The 24,837-nt window shown below is 37.0% G+C and overlaps 1 protein-coding gene across 3 annotated transcripts in view; it reads right to left on the bottom strand.

The window, feature by feature from the left end:
• Window positions 1–24,837, bottom strand: part of LOC100028374 (E1A-binding protein p400-like) — a 134,230-nt gene that overhangs the window by 74,087 nt on the left and 35,306 nt on the right. For 2 of the 3 annotated variants that reach the window (XM_007489605.3, XM_007489606.3), the window contains 8 exons: window positions 24,365–24,472; window positions 18,165–18,562; window positions 17,575–17,874; window positions 7,089–7,274; window positions 3,081–3,221; window positions 2,914–2,992; window positions 2,673–2,728; window positions 945–999 (listed from right to left, as the gene is read on the bottom strand). In XM_007489605.3, the coding sequence (XP_007489667.2) occupies window positions 945–999; window positions 2,673–2,728; window positions 2,914–2,992; window positions 3,081–3,221; window positions 7,089–7,274; window positions 17,575–17,874; window positions 18,165–18,562; window positions 24,365–24,472 (1,323 nt within the window). The remainder of the gene's footprint in view (window positions 1–944; window positions 1,000–2,672; window positions 2,729–2,913; window positions 2,993–3,080; window positions 3,222–7,088; window positions 7,275–17,574; window positions 17,875–18,164; window positions 18,563–24,364; window positions 24,473–24,837) is intronic. The other variant, XR_008917347.1, reaches the window with a different exon arrangement.

The following is a 24,837-nucleotide window of genomic DNA, read 5'->3' as shown; positions in this document are numbered from 1 at the left end:
AATAAAATAAAATAAAATAAAATAAAATAAAATAAAATAAAATAAAATAAAATAAAATAAAATAAAATAAAATAAAATAAAATAAAATAAAATAAAATAAAATAAGTAGATCATCCTCAGCCAGTTTCTCTTACTTCTTGGGAGCCTTCCCCACCTCTTTCCCAGCCTTTCCAATCTGACTAATCCAGGTTAAATGCCACTTACTACAAAGAACAGTCTCTCAACCATCCTGATCAATCTGTTCTTTGAACTTCTGTTGTAATTACAATCAGTTAACACAATTTAGGATGTTACTGTTCGCCATTTACTTTATATGGGTTGGTTTTATCTCAATTAAATTTTAAACTCTGAAAGATGTCTTATATTTCTTTCATAAACATACTAGCGTGGCATTGGAATACCTGAAAAATAATTACTGAAAGACTATTTGAAAGATTTAAAGGATAATAAAAACTTTCAGTTCTTCTTAGATTAGGAAAAGCCACCACACCGGCACTGATAACAAAAATGTTTTTCCCTGCCAATACTTCTACTATGATTTAAAAAGTTGGCAGGAGAATATATATGCCAAATTACCACTTAACAAAAAACAAATACCAAAGTTGATCCTTGACAACCACTGTTCTACCTTACTCTAAAAAAAAGGGAAATAGGGGGTAGCTGGGTGGCTCAGTGGATTGAGGACCAGGCCCAGAGACAGGAGGTCCTAGGTTCAAATCTGGCCTCAGACACTTCCCAGCTGTGTGACCCTGGGCAAGTCACTTGACCCCCATTTCCTAGCCCTGACCACTCTTCTGCCTTGGAACCAATACAAAACAAAAGGTAAAGGTTTTAAAAAATAAATAAATAAAATAAAATAAAAAAGGGAAATAGAATATTTTATAGTTGAATAAATGGAAAGAAAGGCATGGACATCTAGAAACCTAGCCAATGAAAAAACAAACCTTCTTCATCAGTCAAAGATGTGCTTGCCTTTCTCTTCTTTCCTGATGGTGAAGTCTACAATTAAAAAAAAAAAAGAAAATCAAATATTATCACTCTATAAAGTAGTGAGTAGACATTACCAAATTCTCTTTTTAAACACTTCCTCAAGTCAATTTTATTTGCAGCTTAGAAAAAACAAATTTTCTATAACAATCCATTGAATTCATACAGATTGAATCTTAACATTAAAACACATTCCTATACTGCTACCAGTTCTTTAATAATGTTTATCTTTTAACTTTCTCAACTGTTTCCAACTTCTAAACCTCAGAGAATCTATCCTTGGAAATATTAGGGATCAAACGACTAAAGGAAAGACAATGGGTGTCCCCCAAGGGTCTGTCCTAGGCCCATTTCTTTTCTCCCTCTGTGCTATCTCACCTGGTGATCTCATCAGCTCCCATGGCTTCAATTATCACCTCAGTGCAGATGATGATTCACAGATCTTTATTTCTGGACTTATGGTATCACCTAAGTTCTGCATCAGGCACCTTTTTGGGCATCTTGAATTGATTATTCTCTGAGCATCTCAAATGCAACATGTCCAAAACAGAACTCATGATAAGAATAAGAAATGCTTTTGCATTTCTTTTTTTATGTTTAATACTACACTCAGTGCCTAGCATATAGTAACCACTTTAAAAATACTTGTAGACTTGAAAGTTAAGATATATGTAGATGGGGGCAGCTAAGTGGCTCAGTGAATAAAGAGCCAAGCCTAAAGACAGAAGGTACTGTGTTCAAATCTGACCTCAGACATTTCCTAGCTATGTGACCCCATTGCCCAGTCCTTACCACTCTTCTGCCCTGTAACCAAAACACAGTATTGATTCTAGGACAGAAGATAAGGTTTGTTTGTTTTTTTTTTTTAAGAGAGAAAGAATTAGTAAAGTAAAGGGCCAACTAGAAGACATAATGGATAGAGTGCCAGGCCTGGATTTGGGAGAACTTTGATTCAAATCTGGCCTCAGATTCTTCCTGACTGTGTGACTATGAGTAAGTCACTTACCCCAAATGCCTAGCACTTTTCTCTGAGAGTTGTTACTAGGACAGAAAGTAAGGGTCTAAATATATATATATAAATATATACATACACACATATAATATAGATATTAAATCCTTTTTATAGAATAACACAAATTTATTGCCTATATTTGTGTGTTCATTTATCTCATTAAATTGACAAAAATTATTTTAAAGCACAAACAATAAGATTATTTTCCACTTCTCACTCTTTGTTTTTATTTAATTAAATCCAAAATGCATCTATTAAGTGCCTATTATGTCTAAGAATGACTGCTAGGTGTGGGCCATCCAATTATCTTTTATGTTTATGCATATTAAAATATTTTATATTAAATATTTTAGTGTTACTTAATATAATCCAGAGCTTATTAATTCTGATATTTCATTCATTCAAAATTACTCTAGTTGGATGAGATGGAGCTCCTGGGCAGAAGTTACAGAGAAGAAGATTTTATTTCAACATGAGGAAATTTTTCTAATAATTATCACTGTCTGTCAACGAAGGACTTCCCTGGAAGGTACTCGACTCTCCATTCCTAAATGTATTCAAGTAGGGATTGAATGACCATCTCCCCTTCAAGTACGAAGGAATTGTCTGAATTAGCTAACCTCTTAGATCTCTTTTAACTCAAAAATGAAAATAATACAAACAAACCACTTACCATACTGCTCTCATTTTCTATCTTAATTTTGGCTTCTAGTGACTTTGGGTCCTTACCTGCAAATTAGGATTTATAAAGCTTGAAGATTTTTATTTTATTCAATCAGAAAAACAGAAGAAAATAATTTATATTCCACAGAAAATTTACTAATAAAAGTACTACTTTTAAAGTGAATGGCCTATGGTTCTGTGAAATACATTAACTTTAATTAGATTATTCAGCATTTCCATTAAATAGTTACCATGTCTTGAATATTTCTTAATATTTAATGCTTGTTTTTGTTTCTCTTGAAATTCAATGTGCAGTTTAATTTCTACTACCTATGAGAAGAAAAAACATGAATTGAAGCAAAAGTATAGGTTTTTAAATCAAATATATTATGTTAAACTAAAAAAAGGAAGGGCTTACCTGTTCAATATTGGACCAGAAGTACTCTATTTCCCTGGCAATTGAAGCAGCAATACGTCTTAACTTGTTCTGTTCCTCCTTTTTGTTTTTCATTTCATTAAGTTTCTTTTCTTCATGGTAACGAGCCACAGTTCTGACCATCTAATAAAAATCATCATATTCTGAATAAAAACACAATCTATGCTAATTTTAAAGTTTCTATTTTTAAAAAAGGGGAGGAGCAGCTGGATAGCTCAGTGGATTGAAAGCCAGGCCTAGAGATGGGAGGTCCTGGGTTCAAAACTGACCTCGGATACTTCCCAGCTAATTGACCCTGGGCAAGTCACTTAACCCCCATTGCCTAGCTCTCACCACTCTTCTGCCTTGGAACCAATACATAGTATTGATTCTAAGACAGAAGGTAAGGGCTTTAAAAAAATAAAATAAAAATAAAAAATAAAGCTTCTATTTACTAGCCAAGTCTGTGTACTCTACCAAGTAGAATTCTAAAGCATCAGTTCAATTAAAATCTCTGTCTTCAATAATTATTTCTTATCCTCCCTTAACACTTAAAAAAAGTATACAAAATACTTCAGGAAAGTAAATATTCTACTGGATAATTCATTAATGTTATGGGCAAAAGTAAACCATCTTAATTGAAAAAAAAGACCCATGTGAAATAAATGCAAATCACAATAATCAGACAGCTTTCTAATCAAAGTTTTTTGGACTTTGATTTTTTTGGAATCTAATTTTAAAGCAATGAGAATCAAGTCATCTGATGGCCTTAATCCACCAAAGATCTTACTTAAATTGCATTTGGGCCATAAGGGAAATGTTAACAGGAATATTAGCTGTGTTAAACTGTCTCCAAGAGGAAGAAATCCATTTAGGAACTGAGAAGGGGCAAAGTGATCAATACATCTAATCAAATTTGCATGGGAAAATTAAATTAAGAGGAAAAGCTGAACCACCTACTTAAAAAAATGAAAAGAATGAATTTATAGAGTGAGTAAATAAAGGGATGATTATTCCCAAAAGGATTCGGGAAATAAGAGAATCTCAGGACCACAGAGGCCATCTAATCAAAGCCACATTTCATCCAAAATCCTCTCTGCAACACACACAACCGGGAGTCAACCAGCCTATGCCAGTAGGTCTCTAAGGAGAGAGAAATCATCCATCACCTCTCTAGACAACAATCCATTCCCTTTGGAACAGATCTAATTGTTAAGGCATTTTTCTTCCCATCAAAGCCCATATTTTGTCTCGTTCCAACTTCCATCAAGTGCTCCTGGTTCTGCCCTCCAGGACTAAGCAGGTGACAGCCTTCAAATGTCAAAGGACTGCTATCTTATCTCTTCTAGAGTTTTCTCTTCTTGAAGCTAAATTTCTTCAACAAGACCCTCATATGTCATGTAAAGTGATGCTTTTCAAAAGAATTCTCTGCAGAGACCACGAACTTAAAACATGAATTGCTGTATTTAAGTATTTATAGAACGTTATCTATTACTAAGTAAGGCTGAGATGCAAAGAAACTCAAAAATAAAGTATTCTCATCACTACTGCCAACTAAAAGATCAAATAAGTTATGTTAAGGACTTATTAATGCAATTTAAGATAACTGCAAAATATGGTTTAATTAATAAAAATGAAAAAAGCATATCTCTTGGGGAAAATTAGGTAGCCTTTATTGGTAAATTTACCACAGGAAGTCTATCACCTCCTCCACCTCTTCCAGGACCCTCCTAAATTAATTCTCTCTCTTTAAATCTTGAATTTCTCCTCCTCCATTAGTACTTTTAATTTCTTCCTTCAAATGTTACCAGGTCTCCTTTATCCTAAAAAATCCTTTCAGCACTTCTGCTAGTATCTCAGTCTATCATCTCCATCTCTTTCCCTTTACCTACGAACTCCCAGACCCACTGTCTATCCTTCTCACACTCCATCATATTCCTTCTTTAACCTTTAGCAATCCAAACTACTCTATTTGAAACTACTCTCAAAGATCATAAATGACCTCCTAATTACAAAATCTGAGTTCCTTTTTAAAATCAAAATCCTCCATGGAGAAGCAGCCTGGTTTCACAGACAGAGATACAGGATAGACAAAAAATAAAATCAGAGAGGTTCAGAATTGGATTGGTGGGCATTTGAACTGGCTGATCAGCCATGGGCACGTGGTCTTTATTTTATATCTTCTTTATTCCTTGATTTCTAATGATCTTATTAATAAATTTCTTAAAATATAATATTTTTTATTATTGAGATTTAATTTTAACTTTTACATTGATGGTGACCATGAAGAAACCATAAGTAAAGAGGTGGGACCTTCCACGTCCCCACCTAATATCCCCTATCTACAGGAAGTACGTAATGACAGGAAGTCAGTGGGCTCCTGGGAAATGTAGTTCTTTTTTTAGGGTAACAGATTTTCAATTATACAATTCCATGTGTGTGTGACCACTGAGGCATCCAATATCTCTCCAGTTCTGTGACTCTGACAGATTCAGGAAGACAAGAAGGATTCAAGGTCTCCCTCTGGAACATCCTGGCTGTGTGAACCTATGCAAGTCACTAACTGTCCCAGGGCTTGGGCAATCCTTTAAAATCTAAGTGATAGAGACAATGCCAGCCTGGAGCTCTTTAAACCAAGGAAATCCCTGGCTCTCTGTTCTCTCCAGCCCTCTCCAGCCTCCACAAGAGCAGCAGCCCTTCTATACTCTCTGCAATGCCACTAACTTTCCTCCACTGTCATTAGCTTCGCCTCCTTCTGCCTGGCTTCCCTCTTCCTCCTCCTGACCATTACAAGTAGGGATTCCACCAACTCTGTCGGACAGACAAAGAGAAATGTATACATATATGTGTTTGTAGGTAATATAGGTTATATATATATATGTGTATATATATATATTAACCATATTATACATTTTTTTAAAACAGGCTCATGGGAACAGGTTAATAACCCCGGCTCTCCATGCTTTTCCAATGACCTCATCATTTCTTACAGGTGTCACATCTCTAAGCAACTGATTCTCAAATTACAAATCTTGTCCTTATTTCTTGAGCTTTACCCACTGCCTACTGGACTTTTTTCTTCCCAGATATTTCACAGTCATCTTAAAATCAACACGGCAGCTAGGTAATGGATAGAGCACTGGACCTAGAGTTATGACAACCTGAGTTCAAATCCAGCCTCAGATACTTAACAATCTGTATGACCTGAACGAGTCACATAACTTCTGTTTGCCTCAGTTTCCTCAAATGTAAAATGAGGCTAATAATAGCACCTACCTCCCAGGGTTGTGGTAAGGATCAAATGAGATCATATTTGTAAAGCACCTGGCACATAGTAGATACTATATAAATGTTATTAATATCATTATAAAGGAATAATTATAATGCAAGGGAAAAATCGGGAATTTTCATGAGAGGTACAAACAGGGACAGCTATGTGGGTCGGTGGATTGAGAGTCAGGTCTATAGACAGGAGGTCTAAGTTCAGATCTGGCCCTTCCTAGCTGTATGACCTTGGGCAAGTCACTTAACTCCTATTGCCTAGCCCTTACCAATCTTCTGCTTTAGAACCAATACACAGTATTGATTCTAAGATGGAAGGTAAGGGTTTAAAAAAAAAGAGGTACAAACAAAATACTGTTAGCCCTCAGAACAGAGCAGTCACTTGAACGGTGTATTAGGAGTATCCCTTCATGGAGAGGGCAGAAAATGGCAAATTATCTAGAAAAAAAAAATTGAGAATCAAAGGTAAGTAATGAACCTGAGAGGGCAGGGCCAGGGAAGAGAGAATGAAGCAAGAGGGAGAGAAAAGCCAAGGGACAGTCAAAGGGTTACCACACAGCAGCAAGGGCCAGCTGAGATTAAATGACGAATTAGTGGCATTCCCAGCCTCTCTGATTTGCCAAAGCTGCTTTGCAAGAACAATGAGGAGCACCCCCTGTTCCACAGTGACTCCAACTAGTTGTTTTCCATCAAAGCAGTGGCCATAAAGTTTGGTGATAAAAGGGGTACCTTCTTGGCTGCAGCCATTTTCCATCTTCTCTCTTGAGCAAAGTCTGTCGCCATCCACTGCATCTCCTCGAGGAGATAGTCCCAGTGAGATTTTGGACGCAGGGCCTCCTGAAGTTTTGGCAGGCGTCTAAGAGACCACAATCCTTCCTTTCTCAACTCTGCAATTCGCTGATGGGTGTTGTTTTCCTAAAACACAGAATCGCAGAATTTCCAAGTTGGAAGCAACCTAAGGAGCCATCTGTTCCAACCCAAACCTGAAAGGGAATACTTTGGTCAGTGTAGATCTTTACTTTGCCTAATTGAGCATGAATGTAACAGGCGGGTTGTTTTTCTTTCATTCTCATTTGGAAGGGAGGAGAGAGAGAAGATGGATTTTTGCTGATTGGAAAAAATATATATATATATGCACATAAATGAATTTTTTAAAAGAGAACACTTTCTACAACATATCCAGCAAGTTGTCCTCCAGCCTTTTGCTTAATGTGCTTTGAATGTGTTTTATAATGGAACCTGACTATAGATATTCTTTTCACCTAGTGAGTTCCTCTTTAACATTTTAATCAACGACTTGCATAAAGACATGAACAATATCCTTTCAGATTTTCCTCATGGCAAAAAGTTGAGAAGAGAGATAATACATGAGTAACAAGGTTAGGATCCTACAAGATCTTGGCAAGGTTAGAACAATGGACAGGATTGATGATAAGATGAAACTTAATAAGGATGAATGTGAAGCCTTTTCTTTGAGCTAAAAAAATCCTTCTCCCAAATGCATGATGAGTGAAGGCATGGTTAGACTTCAACCTTTTGCTCAAAATACTAAATAAAGAAGGCAGACTCTATCCTCCTTTGCTGATTGAAATCTTTCTTCCTTAAAGAGAACACAATAATAGATTCAACAAGCGAATTCCTCCAGTCTTTTGCTTAGAATACTAAAAGATGGAGGTCCCCAGCCCCCTAAAGCAACCCATTCCACTTTGGGGAAGCTCTCACTGTTAGGATGTTTTTCCCTACATCCAACCTAAATTTGTCACTTTTACAACTTCCATCTATTTCTCCCCATTCTTCCCTTTGAAGTCAAACAAGTCAGATCCCTTCCTTACATGCCAAACTAATAAATTCTTGAAAAACAATATCAGGTCTCCTCTGACTTTTCTGGATTGGAGGTCTTTCATCATTTTGTCATCTTCATCTGGATGTTCCCCAGTTTATCAATATCCTTCCTAAAATGCATTCCATAGAAAGGAATAGTCTAGATATGGTGTGACAAGAGTAGAGGACAAAAGGACCAAGATCCCCTTACTCATGGAAACTCTAGCGAAGATCATTTGATTTTATTGGCTACAATATCATTCCATTGACTTATAGTGACCTTAAAAATCCCCCCAAACCCCTTGATGTTCTTCAGACACAACAACCCAACTATGCCTTCCCTCATCATATACTTGTGAGAGTGATTTTTTTAGCCCAAGGATAAGACTTTACCATCATCCCTATCGAGTTTCATCTTATTGGTCAGTCCTATACATCATTCTAACTGGTTAAAATCTTTTAGGATCCTAAACTTGTTATTCAAGTACTATCTCTGTCTTTCTCAACTTTTTGTCATGTGAAAATCTAAAAAGGATTCTATCCATGCTTTTATCCAAATCACTGATTAAAATGTTAAAGAGGAACTCCCTAGTTGAAAAGAATCTCTAGAGTCTGATCCCATGGCAAAATATATTCAAGTTATGACCAGGACAGATAAAGTATAGAAGAGAATTTCTACATTGAGCAATCCCAATAAGTCATGTATTCCTTTGAGGGTCTTATTTATCTTTCCTCTTTCCAAGTCAACAAACCTTTTTTAAACAATTGCTATGTACGAGACACGGTCCTAAGTGCTGGGGATACAAAGAAAGAGAAGAGACAAGTCCCTGACCTCAAGTCATTCACAGCCTACTGGAAGAAACAACTATGGACAAACTAGATATAAGCAAACCAACTGGAGAGAATCTCAGAGGGAAGGACTAAGATGAAAGCAATTTCTTGCAGAAAACTGAACTCTGCCTGAGACTGAAAGGAAGTTGGGGAATTCAGGAGGCAGAAATGAGGAGGTAAAATTCAAGACATGAGGGGACAGCCAGGGGAAGTGCTGAAAGATGGAACATCATGAGCACCAAGGAGGCCAGTGTTACCAGTATCTTGAAGGGAATAATATGTAAAAAGATGAAAAAGGTAGGAAGAAACTAAGTTATAAAGGGCTTTAAAAGCCAAAGTGAGGTTTTTAGTAGTTGATACTGCCAGAAATAGACAACCACTGAAGTTTTACTGAATGGGGAAGGGGAGAATTACTGTCTGGGTGGTGGGGGGTGGGGGGTGAGTGTGTGTGTGCCTGTGCGAGAGAGAGGGAGAGACAGAGAGAGACAGAGACAGAGAGAGACAGAGACAGAGACAGAGACAGAGAGACAGAGAGAGAGAGAGAGACAGAGAGAGAGACAGAGACAGAGACAGACAAAGACAGACAGACAGAGACAGAGACACAGATTTAACAACAAAATAAATTGATTTGAATTCTTTTAAGAGTTAACACACTCAGAAATGTGTGGTTCCAAAGGTGTGAATCCTAGGAGGAGAGTTGCCACCTTCAGAGGATGAGAGGGGTGACAATTTTGGAAACTGTGATTGGCCCCTGTGAAGAGGGGCAGGGATAGGAAACCACCATAAAAGCCACAAAATCCTTCTGTATAGTCTGGTGAAGTTGAGTCTCAGGGAGAATATCTCCTGAAGCTAGTCTTCAAGGGAACCTCATTGAAGACTGCAGCATGGATGTGACTTCAACTTAGACTCTGACTCCTGGACTACTTGGTTGAGTGAGTGAAAAGGCTGACTCCCTTCCTAGTTTCCTCAGAGGCTAGCTTCCATCTTGGAGGAGGCCACATGATTACTCACTACTGGCCCTCCTGGCTGAGGACGAGTATAGGTATTTTTTCTAACCTCTTTCACATTTCTCTACTTTATTGTTTCCCCTCTATTTTGGTAAATAAACTGTGTCCAACCATTAAAATTTAACCTTTACAGGACCCCAAAGAGATAATAAGGAAACAGACTTGTACAAAAATATTTATAGCTGCGCTCTTTGTGGTAGCAAAAAATTGGAAAATGAGGGGATGCCCTTCAATTGGGGAATGGCTGAACAAATTGTGGTATCTGTTGGTGATGGAATACAATTGTGCTCAAAGGAATAATAAAGTGGAGGAATTCCATGGAGACTGGAACAACCTCTAGGAAGAGATGCTGGTGAAGTTGTGAATTGATCCAACATTCTGGATGGCAATTTGGAACTATGCCCAAAGGGTACTGAAAGACTGTCTGCCCTTTGATCCAGCCATAGCACTGCTGGGTTTGTACCCCAAAGAGATAATAAGGAAAAAGACTTGTACAAGAATATTCATAGCTGCACTTTGTGGTAGCAAAAAATTGGAAAATGAGGGGATGCCCTTCAATTGGGGAATGGCTGAACAAATTGTGGTATCTGTTGGTGATGGAATACTATTGTGCTCAAAGGAATAATAAAGTGGAAGAATTCTATGGGAACTGGAACGACCTCCAGGAAGTGATGCAGAGCGAAAGGAGCAGAACCAGGAGAACGTTGTACACAGAGACCAATAGAGTGTGGTGTAATCGAACATAATGAACTTTTCTACCAGCAGCAATGCAATGATCCAGGACAATCCAGAGGAACTTGTGAGAAAGATGCTATCCACATTCAGAGAAAGAACTGTGGAACCAAAAATGCATTTGAAAAATATCTGTTCCATTATATAATGCAATGGGGATATGATTAGGATTTTGATGTTAAAGGATCGCTCTACTGCAAATATAAATTACATGGAAATATGTTTTGATAAATGATACATGTATAAACCAGTGGAACTGCTTGTTGACTTTGGGAAGGGAGAGGAAAAAGTGGGGATGGGGGGATTATGAATCATGTAGTGATGGAAAAATATTCTAAATAAAATTTTTTTTAAATAAGTTTAGTTTGAAAAAGAGGAAAAATATAGGATGATTGCTAGGAAGGACAGATGAATGAAGTGGGGTTTTTTTGAGGATTGAGTATGTTTTTAGGAAGTAGGGAAACAATCAGTTGGCAGGGAGAGATTAGGGATGAAAGAGGGATCAATTTGTTAGAGAACACAAGGCAGACTGTGATCCTTTGTGCTTGTCAAAGAGTCTACTTCATCAAAAAGGAGTTCCATTCATGTAAAAAAGTTAAGGAGGTAGAAGGGAAAATCATCAGCATAAGCTCTGCACCATAGGCTTTAATAAGTGATTTTTGTGAGGATGATTAAAAGGAAAACAAACCACAGTGTCAAGTCCAGACCTCATGGCAATCCACTGAGTCCAAGATAATACAGAACCATCAATGACCACTTTTTAGGTCCAACCATTCAACTAGTTCCAAATCTATCTAGTTGTACTATTGTAAAACCTACTTTTACTTCATCTCTCCCAGAAAAATAGTATGAGATACTAGGCAGAAGATAGCTAGGTAGATAAGAAAAGTACCAGGCCTAGAATCAGGATGTGGATTCAAATCTGGTCTCAGATACTTCCTAAATTGAGGTCACTTAATCCCAATTGCCTAGTTCTTTCCACTCTTTTGTCTTAAAATTAATACTAAGAAGGTAGGGTTTTTTTAATGGTTTTGTATGAAGCAACTGTAAAATGGAGATTTGAACCCCAGACTTCAATCCCCAGAAGTCCTTGGTACTTCCCGGAATTCCCTATAATCTCGCCTGAGTACCCACCTGGATGAGATCACAATTTGTATTTAAACTGGCTGTAAAGCCTACTTCGGCCTCTCTCTCTTCCTCTACTCGGAGATGGCCAGATGTAGTGAGTAAGATGTGAATGGGCTAATCAGTCCTAGGCACATGGGTTTATTATTTTGTATCCTTGATTGCTAATAACCTTTAATAAACCTCATAAAATATAATACTTTTTATTACTAGAAACTAATTTAACTGTTACACAACTAAATAGTACAGTGAGTAAGAGTGGGCCTACAGTCAGGAAGACCTGAGTTCAAATTCAGCCTCAGTTACTTACTAGCCATATGACTAAACAAGTCACTTCATCTCTGCCTGCCTCGGTTTCCTTATCTGTGAAAAAGGAGATACAAATAACAGCCCTTAGGAGGGTTGTTCTGAGTTTTAAGCCCTAATACCTTAAAACTAGATTTCTGAAATGTCTGGTATTTGTAAATCATTTTGCAAACTTTAAAGTGCTCTAAAAATGCTAGTTGCTGTTATTATCATGATTTTCCAAAATCAAGATAAACTGCAACAATAATCAAGATAAACTAATCTACCAATTTAGTAACTATAAAAAAAGGAAATTAGATTAGTGTGTCATGACCTGTTCTTGATGAAGTCATTATGGCTCTTGTGATCATTGATTCCTTTTCTAGATACTCAATAAATATCTCTTTAATAACTCGTTAGGGAATTTTACTAGGAATCAAAATGAAGTTAATTGACCTATATCTCAAAGATTCCATTTTCTTCCCTTTAAAAAAAGAAATCAGGTCAACATTTGCTCTTCTTTGGTCCTACCTCTCCTCTTTTCAGTTTTTCAAAATTCAATTATTGGGATACAACAGTCACATCAACCAGTTCTTTTAGAAACCAAGGATGTAGTTCACCTGGACCAGGTGATCTTTCCTTTCTTCTTGGGCTGATTAGAATTTTAGTCCATGGCATCTTACCTATCCTTCCTCAAAATTCTCTGAAATCTACTCTCCTAAAACCTAGGGCATATATCAGCCTAGACCCAACTCTCTCCTTCTCTATCATAAACTCCACAGAGGAACAGTCACTTTCTCCTCATTTCCATTAAACTCCAGTAGCCAGTTTCTCTCTGTTGGTATGAATCAGTGTTGAAATAAAATTTCCCCATGTTGGTTTCTCCACTTTTTGATGATGAGATTACCACTAAGGCAAGGGAAGAGATAATTAGCTGTTTTGCTTTTGGCAGAGATAGCATTCCAGCAGGTGTGTGGATAACGGAAGGTACCCACCACTGTTATTTCATGCATCTGGGCCAGGCTTATCATCTGTTTCCTGAATTTTTCATCTATTTCCTCTTTGCTTATTACCTAGTGCATTTTGCACTTTTATTTGCATTTCATAAAATAATAGAAACAACAGATCATCAAGACTTCCTTAACTAAAGGATACAAACCCTTTCATCTCACCAGTGAAAACAATCTAGTGATTTCAGCAAGCCAAGGGGAGGGAGTATCCAAAGCCCACACAGCAAGTAGGCAGCAATAACAAGGGACCAGCCATAGTTCGTATTCCAAGTCCATGACTTTTATCACCCAACAGCATGTAAGTCCCTTCCATAGTTGAAATATACCTGTATAGGACTCTGTTGCCTCCCTATTAGTACACACGCTTCCCATGAATAAGAACTTTTTCTTTTTATTGTATTTGTCTCCCCAGCATTTAGCACAGTGCCTTGGACAGAATAGTCTCCATTAGTCACTTAATAAATGTTTGCTGATTGAAGACAAGCATTATTTCACTTTGGTCTTTGGACACTCTCACTAGCACAGTACCTGTCACATAATAAATGCTGAATAAATGTTTATTGAATAAATAAATGCTAGGATTTATGCAGCAATTCTACTTTCTAAAACCCTTGGCATGGGATCAGAGACTTTAGCCATCATCTAATCCAGTCAGATCATTTTAAAGATGAGAAAACTAAGGCCCAATGTCGCCAATACATTGTGAGTGGAAGAGCCAGAATTTGAGCCCAGATCCTTTGATTCCAAACTGGGTACTGTGTCATGCTGCCTATAGAGTCTACCTTATTTTCATAAAACTCCTAGGACATAGATGAAATTATTATCTTATTTAACAAATAGTGAATTAGAGGAATGGAGCAGTTATTTAATTTATTCAAAGTCACAACACTAATTAGTGATTAAGTGTGAACTTTGAACACCCAAGTGTTCTGATTTCGCATCAAGTGCTCACTCCACTGAAGTGTGATGACCAGCACTGAAAAGTAATTAGATCCTAGCTATGTGAATTTAACCCCATTTGCCTAGGCTTTGCTGCTTTTCTGTCTCAGAATAGGAAGGAGGGAAGGAAGGAGGGAGGGAGAGAGGGAGGAAAGGAAAGGAAAGGAAAGAGGAAAGGAAAGGAAAGGAAAGGAAAGGAAAGAGGAAAGGAAAGGAAAGGAAAGGAAAGGAAAGGAAAGGAAAGGAAAGGAAAGGAAAGGAAAGGAAAGGAAAGGAAAGGAAAGGAAAGGAAAGGAAAGGAAAGGAAAGGAAAGGAAAGGAAAGGAAAGGAAAGGAAAGGAAGAGAGGAGAGGAGAGGAGAGGAAGAGAGGAGAGGAGAGGAGAGGAGAGGAGAGGAGAGGAGAGGAGAGGAGAGGAGAGGAGAGGAGAGGAGAGGAGAGGAGAGGAGAGGAGAGGAGAGGAGAGGAGAGGAGAGGAGAGGAAGAGAGAGAAGAGAGAGAGAGAGAGAGAGAGAGAGAGAGAGAGAGAGAGAGAGAGAGAGAGAGAGAGAGAGAGAGAAGAGAGAAAGAGAGAAAGAGAGAAAGAAAGAAAGAAAGAAAGAGAGAAAGAAAGAAAGAAAGAAAGAAAGAAAGAAAGAAAGAAAGAAAGAAAGAAAGAAAGAAAGAAAGAAAGAAAGAAAGAAAGAAAGAAAGAAAGAAAGAAAGAAAGAAAGAAAGAAAGAAAGAAAGAAAGAAGGAAAGAAGGAAAAAAGAAGGAAAGAAAGAAAGTTTATTATGGCTATTTCAAGGTGACAAAATCATGATAAAAGGGAAGTTCATACTATCATAAAGGCTCTAGCCTTATGATGAATGTCTTATGAATACTTCAGCATTCCTGACCCTTTAAAGCTGCTTTATTTTGTGTAACGTTCTCAATAGCAGTTCAGAGGTGCAGAATCCAAAATTTCATAGTTGGAAACACCTTCAAAGGCCAGCTAGCCCATAAATACCAGAAAAAAAGTTCTTTCTCCAATGTGCCTGTCAAGTGATCAAAGAGCCTTTACTTAAAGACCTCCAATGAATATAAACCCATTCCCACTCAAGGCCATCCATTCCCCTTTATGATAACTCTGATTATTAGAAAGTTTTGTCCTTAGATCTACTATGAAGAATGTAGCTTTAGATCTCAAAAGAAGAGGCAATGGTGGGTATAGGAGGAAAGGGCCTTCAACAGGAAGTTCTGTGATCAAGAGTTGATAAGTCTTGGAGGTGAATTTGGACAGGGCCTTTCTGGGCCTGAAAGACCTCTCATCCTGACATTCAATAATATTATGAATCAATGACCATTCAAACATGGATAATCAAAACAATACCTACAAAGGGCATAAGATTAGAAGTCTGGACAACTGGGTTCTAGTTCCAGTTCTTCCACTAATTACAGGAGTGGCTTTGAGCAAATCAAGTAAACTTTTGGGGTTCTACTGTCCTTCTCTGAAAGAGGAGGGTCACAATCTAGAAATACCTTTCCAAGATCTTGTCAAGTTCTATCCCCCTGATATATCTCAACACTTTACTCGCTTATCTTGGGTAACAAACTCTATAAACATAGCCTAAATAAGAAACCATTTCATTGTAAATAAAAGTAAATTAATTTAACTAAAAGACTACTCACTCCTCATCTCACCAGAGAAAGAGATCTGTGAGAGAACCAGGAAAAGTCCTGCAGAGCTAAAAAGACATTGCTGGATCACAATCTGTGCTGATGAAAGGAAAAGTCACTGAAGACTTTCAGTGCTAGTGCAGAATCATATTGGCTTTTTTGAACATATAATTTCTTTTATTGAATGTTAAGATCTTTGATGAGAAAAACTATGTCTCAGACTTATATACCCCCAGGCTCAACTAGGCTTGGGAGGCACCTAGTAGACAGGTATTCAACAAGTGGACCCTAAGCAAATAGTATATATATATATATTTTTTTTTTTTTAAACCCTTACCTTCCATCTTGGAGTCAATACTGTGTATTGTCTCTAAGGCAGAAGAGTGGTAAAGGCTAGGCAATGGGGGTCAAGTGACTTGCCCAGGGTCACACAGCTGGGAAGTGTCTGAGGTCAGACAAATAGTATATTATTATCATTAATCATATGTCTATATTGAGTATTTACAAAGAAATTTATTCCCAACAACTTCTGAAAGCAAAATGAGGTAGAGAAAAGTTAAGTGATTTGCCTGAGGTCATCCGACTATATCATCAAAGCTGAGATTCATACCCAAGTATTTTCCAAGTCTAGCAAGCTTTCCATTATACTCTTATTGCTGTTCCCTGACAAAGCATAAATAGTCCTGCAATCAGGGTGGGGGTGGATTATTACTAAAAGGTGGAAATCGTATATAATCTTCATGTTGAAACAGACTATGATCTGATGCTCCCAGATAATACTAAGGACCCTCTCTCAGAAGGAAGTCTAACCTCATCTTTCAGTGCTGAATGTGGTATCTGAACATGAATTAGAACAGACATCTACCCTTTCTCTAGCTCCCCTCAACAAGCACTGAACAGAGAAATGTCATAGTAGGTGGATGCCACTGGTCACCAGAGCCAAGAGAGGAAGAAAAAAGGGAAAGTAAAAGGTTAATAGAAGGAGCAGCCAGGTGGCTCAGTGGATTGAGAGCCAGGTATAGAGATAAGAAGTTTGGGGGTTAAAATCTTGTCTCAGACACTTCTAAGCTGTGTGACCCTGGGCAAGTCACTTAATTCCAATTAACTAGCCCTTACCACTTTTTGCTTTGGAACCAATACTTAATATTGTTCCAATATGGAAAGGAAAGATTATATTTTTTCAAAGTAAGCAGAAAAGAGAATAGATATAGGGGAAGACAAAGAAGATGGGGCGGCGGGAGATATCAGAGGGGGAAGAAGGGTAAAAGAGAGAAAATAAACAGGGATGGTATGAGATTGGTCCAACCATTTTTTCCTTTCCTGAGCTGGAAGGGACTTGACACATCATCTAATCCAAACTGTACCCACACAAGAATCTCCTCTAAAACATCCCTGATAAGTAGCCTCTACTTGGAGCCCCCTGCTGAAGGGAAATCCACTATATTCAGTAGCAGCCCATTCAACTTTTGGAGAGGCCAGGTTAGGCTCGCAACATTGAACCTAAATCTGAAATGTTTTCCCATTGCTCCCGGGACCAAGAAGACCAATTTGATTTTCCTTCTACCTGGCAACCCTTTAAATGTTACCATTCAGTGGAAAGAAGGCCACAAGTCGTCTACTCTTAATCAGGGAACAGCTGTATCCCCCAAAATGTAAGCAAAACCAATGAGGCCAATTTCCAAAAGAATTTCTCTGATTCACTCTTTTATACAATTACCTCCTATCATTGTAGCAAATATGATCATGTCCTCATTTTTTAATCTAAATAATTTAAACCTCTTTTAAAATTACTTAAATACATATGAAAAGGAAAAAAATAGTTCTTACCAATTTTATTTGCTCAGCAAGCTTGTCCTGGGAACTATCCAGGTTCAGGTCCTCTGCCTTCTGGGCTGGGGTCTGAATTGTTGGTGCTGTAGCTCCAGCTAAGCCTGGGGGCTTGGATACAACAGGGGATAAAGATTTGTTGGTCACTGGAGAAATTCCATTTGTCGGTAAAGGATATACAGAGGGTGGTGCTGTCCCTGGAGGAGCTGATGGTGGAAGAGATGAGGGAGGTAGAGAATCTGCCAGAAGATGCTGAGAAGCCTGGGCAAGATCCACAGATGGTTGCAGCAATGAAACAGTCTGTCCGGGAAACATTTTGTTACTCACGAACATAACAAGCTATATTGAAATCAGATAACATTTTACCATTTACATTCCACAAGAAGTTGCAGGCTTATAAATCCAAATTTAATTCTGAAAAAGTGTGTTCAGTTAAAAGCACCTCAACAAAAAGGGCCTGCCACTCTGCAGGTGTACCAAGAGGTACTGTAAATGATCACTTGGGTTATCCTAGGTAACTTAGATCCCCCGCGTCCCTAGCTAATAAAAACATTATCATTTGCTATACTAGAGCCCAAACCACTGAATACCTGCGGCTGTGCTGTAGCCTGAGATTGAGAGATCTGTGCAGATATCTGTCCTTGCATCTGGACGTGGAGGGCTGGCGCAAGAGCCTGAGGAAGGGGAGCTGGAGGCTGACTGGCTGGAGCAGCAGGGATAGCTAGGTTGGATGGCTGGGTCTTCACTGGAACTGGAGGCTGAAGCTGGGTCTCCATCATCTGCTGCTGGGGCTGCTGAGAGATCTGCAAGGCTGATGGGAGTGACGTGCCTGGGACATTTGCAGGCTGAAGCCGCCCAGGAAGCTGAGGTGGAGGAGTATGGAGACTCGCAGCATTCTGCACAGGAGGACCTTTGGATGGATCATACTGCTGTTGGCTTTGTTTCTGTCCAGTGAGCTGTACAGCTTGAGGAGTGGGAGGCATCCCGCCTGCAAACCCAGAAGAAATCAAACAGTGATTTTGAAATGCTCAAGTTAAATGGAAATTCATCTGAGAAAATATTAAGCAGGAAAGAGGAAATACTTAAGGATTTTAATAGATTGTACTCCAATTGTACATTACTTTGGAAAATCTGTCAAAATTATATTATGTGAACATGTCATTTAAACTCCCTGGGCCTCAGTTTCCTTATCTATAAAATGACCGAACTAGATGACCTCTAAAGTCCCTTCCAATTATTATTAGCTATAAATATCACAAAAAAACAATGAGTCTTATTGCTCAATTCTATCAATGAGCAACTTTTAAAAGTAGTTGATTTAGAAAATTATTGCATTTTACCCTTACACAAGTAATTTATTTCCTTTGAATGCTTAATTTGGTTTTGAATTCCAAAATTCATTCTAGATCAACACAGTCACAGAATCTCAGAGATGGAAAGAAACTTAGGCTTCGAAATTCCAGGAAAATGTTGGAATAGTTATGATCCTTTGGTCTCCAGACTGGTTATCCTCTGATGCCTCATTGGGGCATGGAGGTGACACCTTGAATTTTCAAAAGCTATGACAGTGGAGCATGAATTCTAATAGGTCCTCCCAATTTGGAATGTCTTCAAGTATGGGTCTGGCATCATATTCTGTGTTTGATAGATGAGGATCAACATAGCTAATTTTAGAAAAGCTTGTCATCAGAAAGTTAGCTAAGTAATAAATTCTTTTGATACAGTAAGCCATGAAATTGTTTACTGATGAGGCATAAGGGGTTGAAATCTGCATGATTGGAAAAACTATTCACAATGATGAAACCACAGTTCTTTTGAAATACTATGACTTCATTTAATAGGTTATAGGTTATATAGGGTATTCCAATGGTCTTAGTGCAGCTTTTAAAACCTTTAAGGAGCTTAAAAGCTACACTAAGACATTTGGAACTCCCTGTATTTATATATTGATTTATAATTCTGCTTAGATACTCCCAGGGATGGAAAGCTCATTATCTTATGAATGGTATTCCTGTTAGTGAACCATTCTGTTAATGAACTATTCTATTTTTCCTTATATTGAAATAAAATCTACTCCCTTATAAAGTTACACCAACTGGAATAGTCTCAGTTTCCCTCTCTTCCCTTCTCGTGGCTAAATATGCCCAGTTAATTCAACCATTCTGTGTGACAGAATGTTTCTAGACCTCTCACTGGCCTCCTCAAGGCTCACAGGGACTTTTTAGTTTTTCTGAAAAGGTGGTGTCTAGTACTAAAAATTATTATGCCAATTGTAGGGAGACTTCTTCTTGATATAAGCACCATAGTTACCGTAGTTATCTTAATGCAGCCTAAGGTTACATTAGCTATTTTTTTTTCAGCAACATCAGTATTGGCTCATAGTGAGTCTGGGCCAACAAAATATTTAGATTTTTTTCCAAATGAATTGCTGTCAAATTATATCTTCCCAATTCTGTTTTTGTGAAGCTAATTTTTTTTCATCTAAGTGCAAGACTTTATACTTATCTCTTAAATTAAATTTTACCTTGTCAAGTTGAACTTAGTATTCCATACAACTGAAATCTTTCTGAATTTTCATTTTTTCTAATGTTTTAATTATTCCTACCAGTTTTGTGTCAAATGCAAATTAATTCATAAGTATTCTTTCTTTATTCTCATCTGCATCAAGGAAAACAATAAACAGAACAGAACTAGAAATCGATCAATATGTAGACTCAACAATCACTCTAGTGCAGCGGTTCTCAACCTCTCAATTTGTAGCAATGAGAATACATAATGCATATCAGGTCTTTACATTCCGAATCACAACTGTAGCAAAATTATAGTTTTGAAGTAGCCACCAAAATAGTTTTTTGGTTTAGGGTCACTGCAACATGAGGAGCTGTATTGTGGGGTCACAGCATTAAAAAGGTAGAGAACCACTGCTCAAGTGCAAATGTTAATAATATGGAAATAGATCTTGATCAATGACACATGTAAAACCCATTTGCACGTTGGCTACGCGAGGGGGGTGGGAGGAAGAGAGGGAAAGAACATGAATCATGTAACCATGGAAAAATATTCTTAATTAAATGAAAATTTTCAAATAAAAAAGGAAGTTAATTTCAAAAGAAAAAAAAGAAATTGATCAATATTCTATGACTTATGGTTGGTTCACCCCCTTACAAATGTACCTACCCAAATTATCATTCAGCTCTGTGCCTTATCTACAAAAAATTTTAATATGTCAAATCCTTTGCTAAATCAAGGTCTCTATATTAGATCTACCTATTTAATAACTAATCCAAAAGCCTAATATTTTTAAAGAAATTAGATTAGTTTGCTATCATTTGGGGGATCTCATTGTAACCATTTCCTTTTCAAAATATCCAAAAATTATTTGTTTAATGATTCATTACAGAATTCTACCAGAAATCTATAGAATTCTTCTTGCTCCAAAAATAGCTAAAAATACCCCTTTTGTTATCTTTAACATTTTGGGTGAATAATAGCTTGACCTAAGCTTCAGAGTTATTGATAATATTACTATAAGTTTGTGCCCTTTTTGATTTATCTTTGGTTATATCTGCTTTTCCTTCTATCTCTTCTGAATAACTTTTATTTTTAAACCCTTACCTTCCATCTTGGAGTCAATACTGTGTATTGGCTCCAAGGCAGAAGAGTGGTAAGGGCTAGGCAATGGGGGTCAAGTGACTTGCCCAGGGTCACACAGCTGGGAAGTATCTGAGGTTAGATTTGAACCTAGGACCTCCCATTTCTAGGCCTGACTCTCAATCCACTGAACCACCCAGCTGCCCCCTTCTGAATAACTTTTTAAAAAATGTGAACTCCTTAGTCCATTCCATAGACACATAAAATACATAGTATGTGTCAGGGATTGTGTGAAATGTGTGGAAAAAAACCATCAACATAGTCCCTACCTTCATACAACTTAGAATCTAATGAGAGATGAGATATTAAAGAAATAGCTACAACACAACATATAAAGCAAAAATGGAATAAGAAAAGTATAAAATGCTATTTATGGTAGTTGAGAAAAGGGAAAGATTATTTCTATCTGTAGATTTAGTGATGGTTCCATGGGAAAGACTGCATTTGAAATGAGCCTCGAGAAGGCAGTTGGAGCTGGGAAAAGGAGCATTTGAAAAAGAAGAAATGGACTGGAAAGAGGAAAATGCTGGAAACAGAAAGATGAAATTATTCTCCAGTGAAAATATACTCTAGTTCAAAGAAATTTAATGAGCAAATTTTATCAAGCATTTCAAGAACCATTTTATCCATATTATAAAAATTATTCTCATTATATATTATTAGATTAATATATTATATTATCCATATTATAATATATTGTATATTACATGATATATTAATATATTGTATTAATAATATCATTATATATAGAATAGAAAAATAGGATATTCTTTCAAAAACATCTTATGAGACAAATATTGACCTGATACCTAAATCAAGAAGAGACAAAGGACTTATAAGAAAAAAATGCTATCTACATCTAGAGAAAGAACTGTGGGAGTAGAAACCCAGAAGAAAACATGTGATTTTTATCACTTGTTTACATGGATATATGATTTGGGATTGTAGTTTTAAAATTATAAAAAATCTATTATAAAAATGAACAATATAGAAATGGGTAATTAACAAGCAGTGGAACTGCTTGTCAGCTCTGGGAGCAGGGAGACTAGAGGGGGAGAGACTACAAGAATCATGCAACCATGATAAAAAAAAATTTTTTTTTAAAGAGATGAAGAGAGTAAGAACTATAGGCTAATTTAATTAACAAAACATTTAAAACAAAATTTTAGCAAAGAAATTATAGCAACATGTAACATTTAAAATTCATGGAAACTAAACTGGATTCATAACAGAAATGCAAGGATAGTTCAACTCAGAAAAATAATTACCATATTTAATCATATAAATAACAAAAAAATGATTTCTCTATGACAGAAAAAATCTCTAATAAAATAAGGCACATATTTAAATTTTTTTTAAATACTAAAAAACAAAAGCATTAAAGGATCCTCTTTTTTTAATCCTTACCTTCCATCTTAGAATCAATACTAAGTATCAGCTGCAAGGCAGAAGAGTCGTAACAGCTAGGCAATGGGGGTTAAGTGATTTGCCCAGGGTCACACAGCTTGGACATGTATGATTTGAACCCAAGACCTTTACATCTCCAGACTTGGTTCTCTATCCACTGAGCTACCCAGCTGCCTCTGAGATAATATCTGTAAAGTGCTTAGTGCAGTGCCTGACATATAATAGTAAATGCTCACTTTTTTCTTCTGTTCCTTATCTACCTCATCAATGTCTTCTACCAACTTTGGTGCTCAGAATTGGCACTACAGTTGTAGACTAACCTGGGTAGGAAAAACCTGGACACTTAGCTCTGCTGGCTGCCCCATAACACTATGGAATCACATTAGCCTTGTGGTTCACTAATTTCCTCAGATCTTTTCCAGACAGAGAGGTAATACATACCACCTTTTTTTCACTGTGTATTATAATATATATATATATATTATATATATATAATATATATATTATAATATAATAACTGCCATTCTTATAATATAGTTTTAACTCTATATTCTGGGTCTGATAACAAATAGGTTCTTGTAAAACAGGTACTATGGTATTATTATATCAATTTTATAGTTGAAGAAACTGAGGACCAAAGATTTTTAGTGTCTTGCCCAACATTACACACTCCACTGGGGATCAGAGGCAAAAGTTGAGCCTAGATCTCCCTGATCCAGTGACCTATCCAATTTATCACCCTATCTCTATCGGAGGCGGCAAGGTGGCTCAATGGATAAAGTACTACTCCTGGACAGAAACTGAGTTCAAATACAGTCTCGGACACTTACTAGCTGTGTGGCCTATGGACTTATTTGCCTCACTTTCCTCAACTGTAAAATGGGGATAATCATTGCATCTACTTTGCAAGGTCTATGCTAAAGGTCAAATAATATAAAATTTGCAAAATACTTGGCACAAAAAAGGAATACTGTATATGCTAGCTGTAGTATCAGAATTCTACAATTCCCTTTTAAAGTTTATACTTATCTTTTTACTGAATTTTAAGAAATCTTCTGTAGGTATATTCTAAATTAACAATAACTATTTTCTAAAAGTTAATAATATTCTTATTATCATAAGTTATATTAAACCAAAGATGAGTGATTCTTTTTAAGAATATTAATAGGGGAAAATAGAAAAAAATTTACTTGGATATAATTAATGAAAACCATTCAGTTTATCAACTGTAATTTCTAAAGTTCCTACTATGTGCCAGACACATTCTTTTTTTTTTTTTAAACATTTACCTTCTGTCTTAGATTCAATACCAAGTATTAGTTCCAAGGCAGAAGAGTGGTAAGAGCTAGGCAATTGGAGTTAGGTGATGTGACCTTAGGAAGGGCCAAACAACTAGGAAATATCTGAGGCCAGATTTGAGCCCAGGTCCTCCCAATGACAGGTCTGTTTCTCTACTCACTGAGCCACCCAGCTGTGCTAGGCACATTCTTGACTTTTCCTCCGAAGGTTCTATGATATTCACTAACTCTGCTTTGAAAACAGCACTTGTTACCATTTCCATGCTTGTACATATACCATGAGAGCCCATCACCCAACTCTCCAAATACAATAGAAATAACATACTAAATATAAGAATCTGAAGTCAACTAGAAATCAAATTAGATTCTTTGACTCACCCACATCAACCTTTCTAGACAAAAAAATCTGTACCTGGCCTTTGGTGACAGAATACCTTGTACTGTTGGCATTAATTGCTGAAGAGGGACTCCTGAAGTCACAGCTGGATAATGAAAGGCCACCCCATGACAGCCCACATCAATTCGAGGTCTCTTAGGTGAATCTATAATATTCAAATTCCATTTATAGTACCATGAGGGTTCTAAGTTCATTTTTACAAAGCAAATATTGTATTATAATGTTTTAACATAAGTATACTACACCATAATTTCAAAGAACACATGCAGCAAACCCAGGAGAGCTCATTTCAATGATAATGTACTTTTTTAAAAACCTTTACCATCTGCCTTAAAACTGATACTAAATAATGGTTCCAAGGCAGAAGAGCAGTAAGGGCTAGGCAATGGGGGTCAAGTGATTTGCCCAGGGTCACCCAAGGAAATATCTGAGACCAGATTTAACATATACTTTCAGTAACCAAATTGATTCCTCAAGAATTATATTAGTTCTAGCATAGATTATAACATT

Source organism: Monodelphis domestica, chromosome 3 (genome assembly GCF_027887165.1).
Source record: "Monodelphis domestica isolate mMonDom1 chromosome 3, mMonDom1.pri, whole genome shotgun sequence".
Taxonomy (NCBI): Eukaryota; Metazoa; Chordata; class Mammalia; order Didelphimorphia; family Didelphidae; genus Monodelphis; species Monodelphis domestica.
This window is presented reverse-complemented; position numbering and strand designations above follow the sequence as displayed.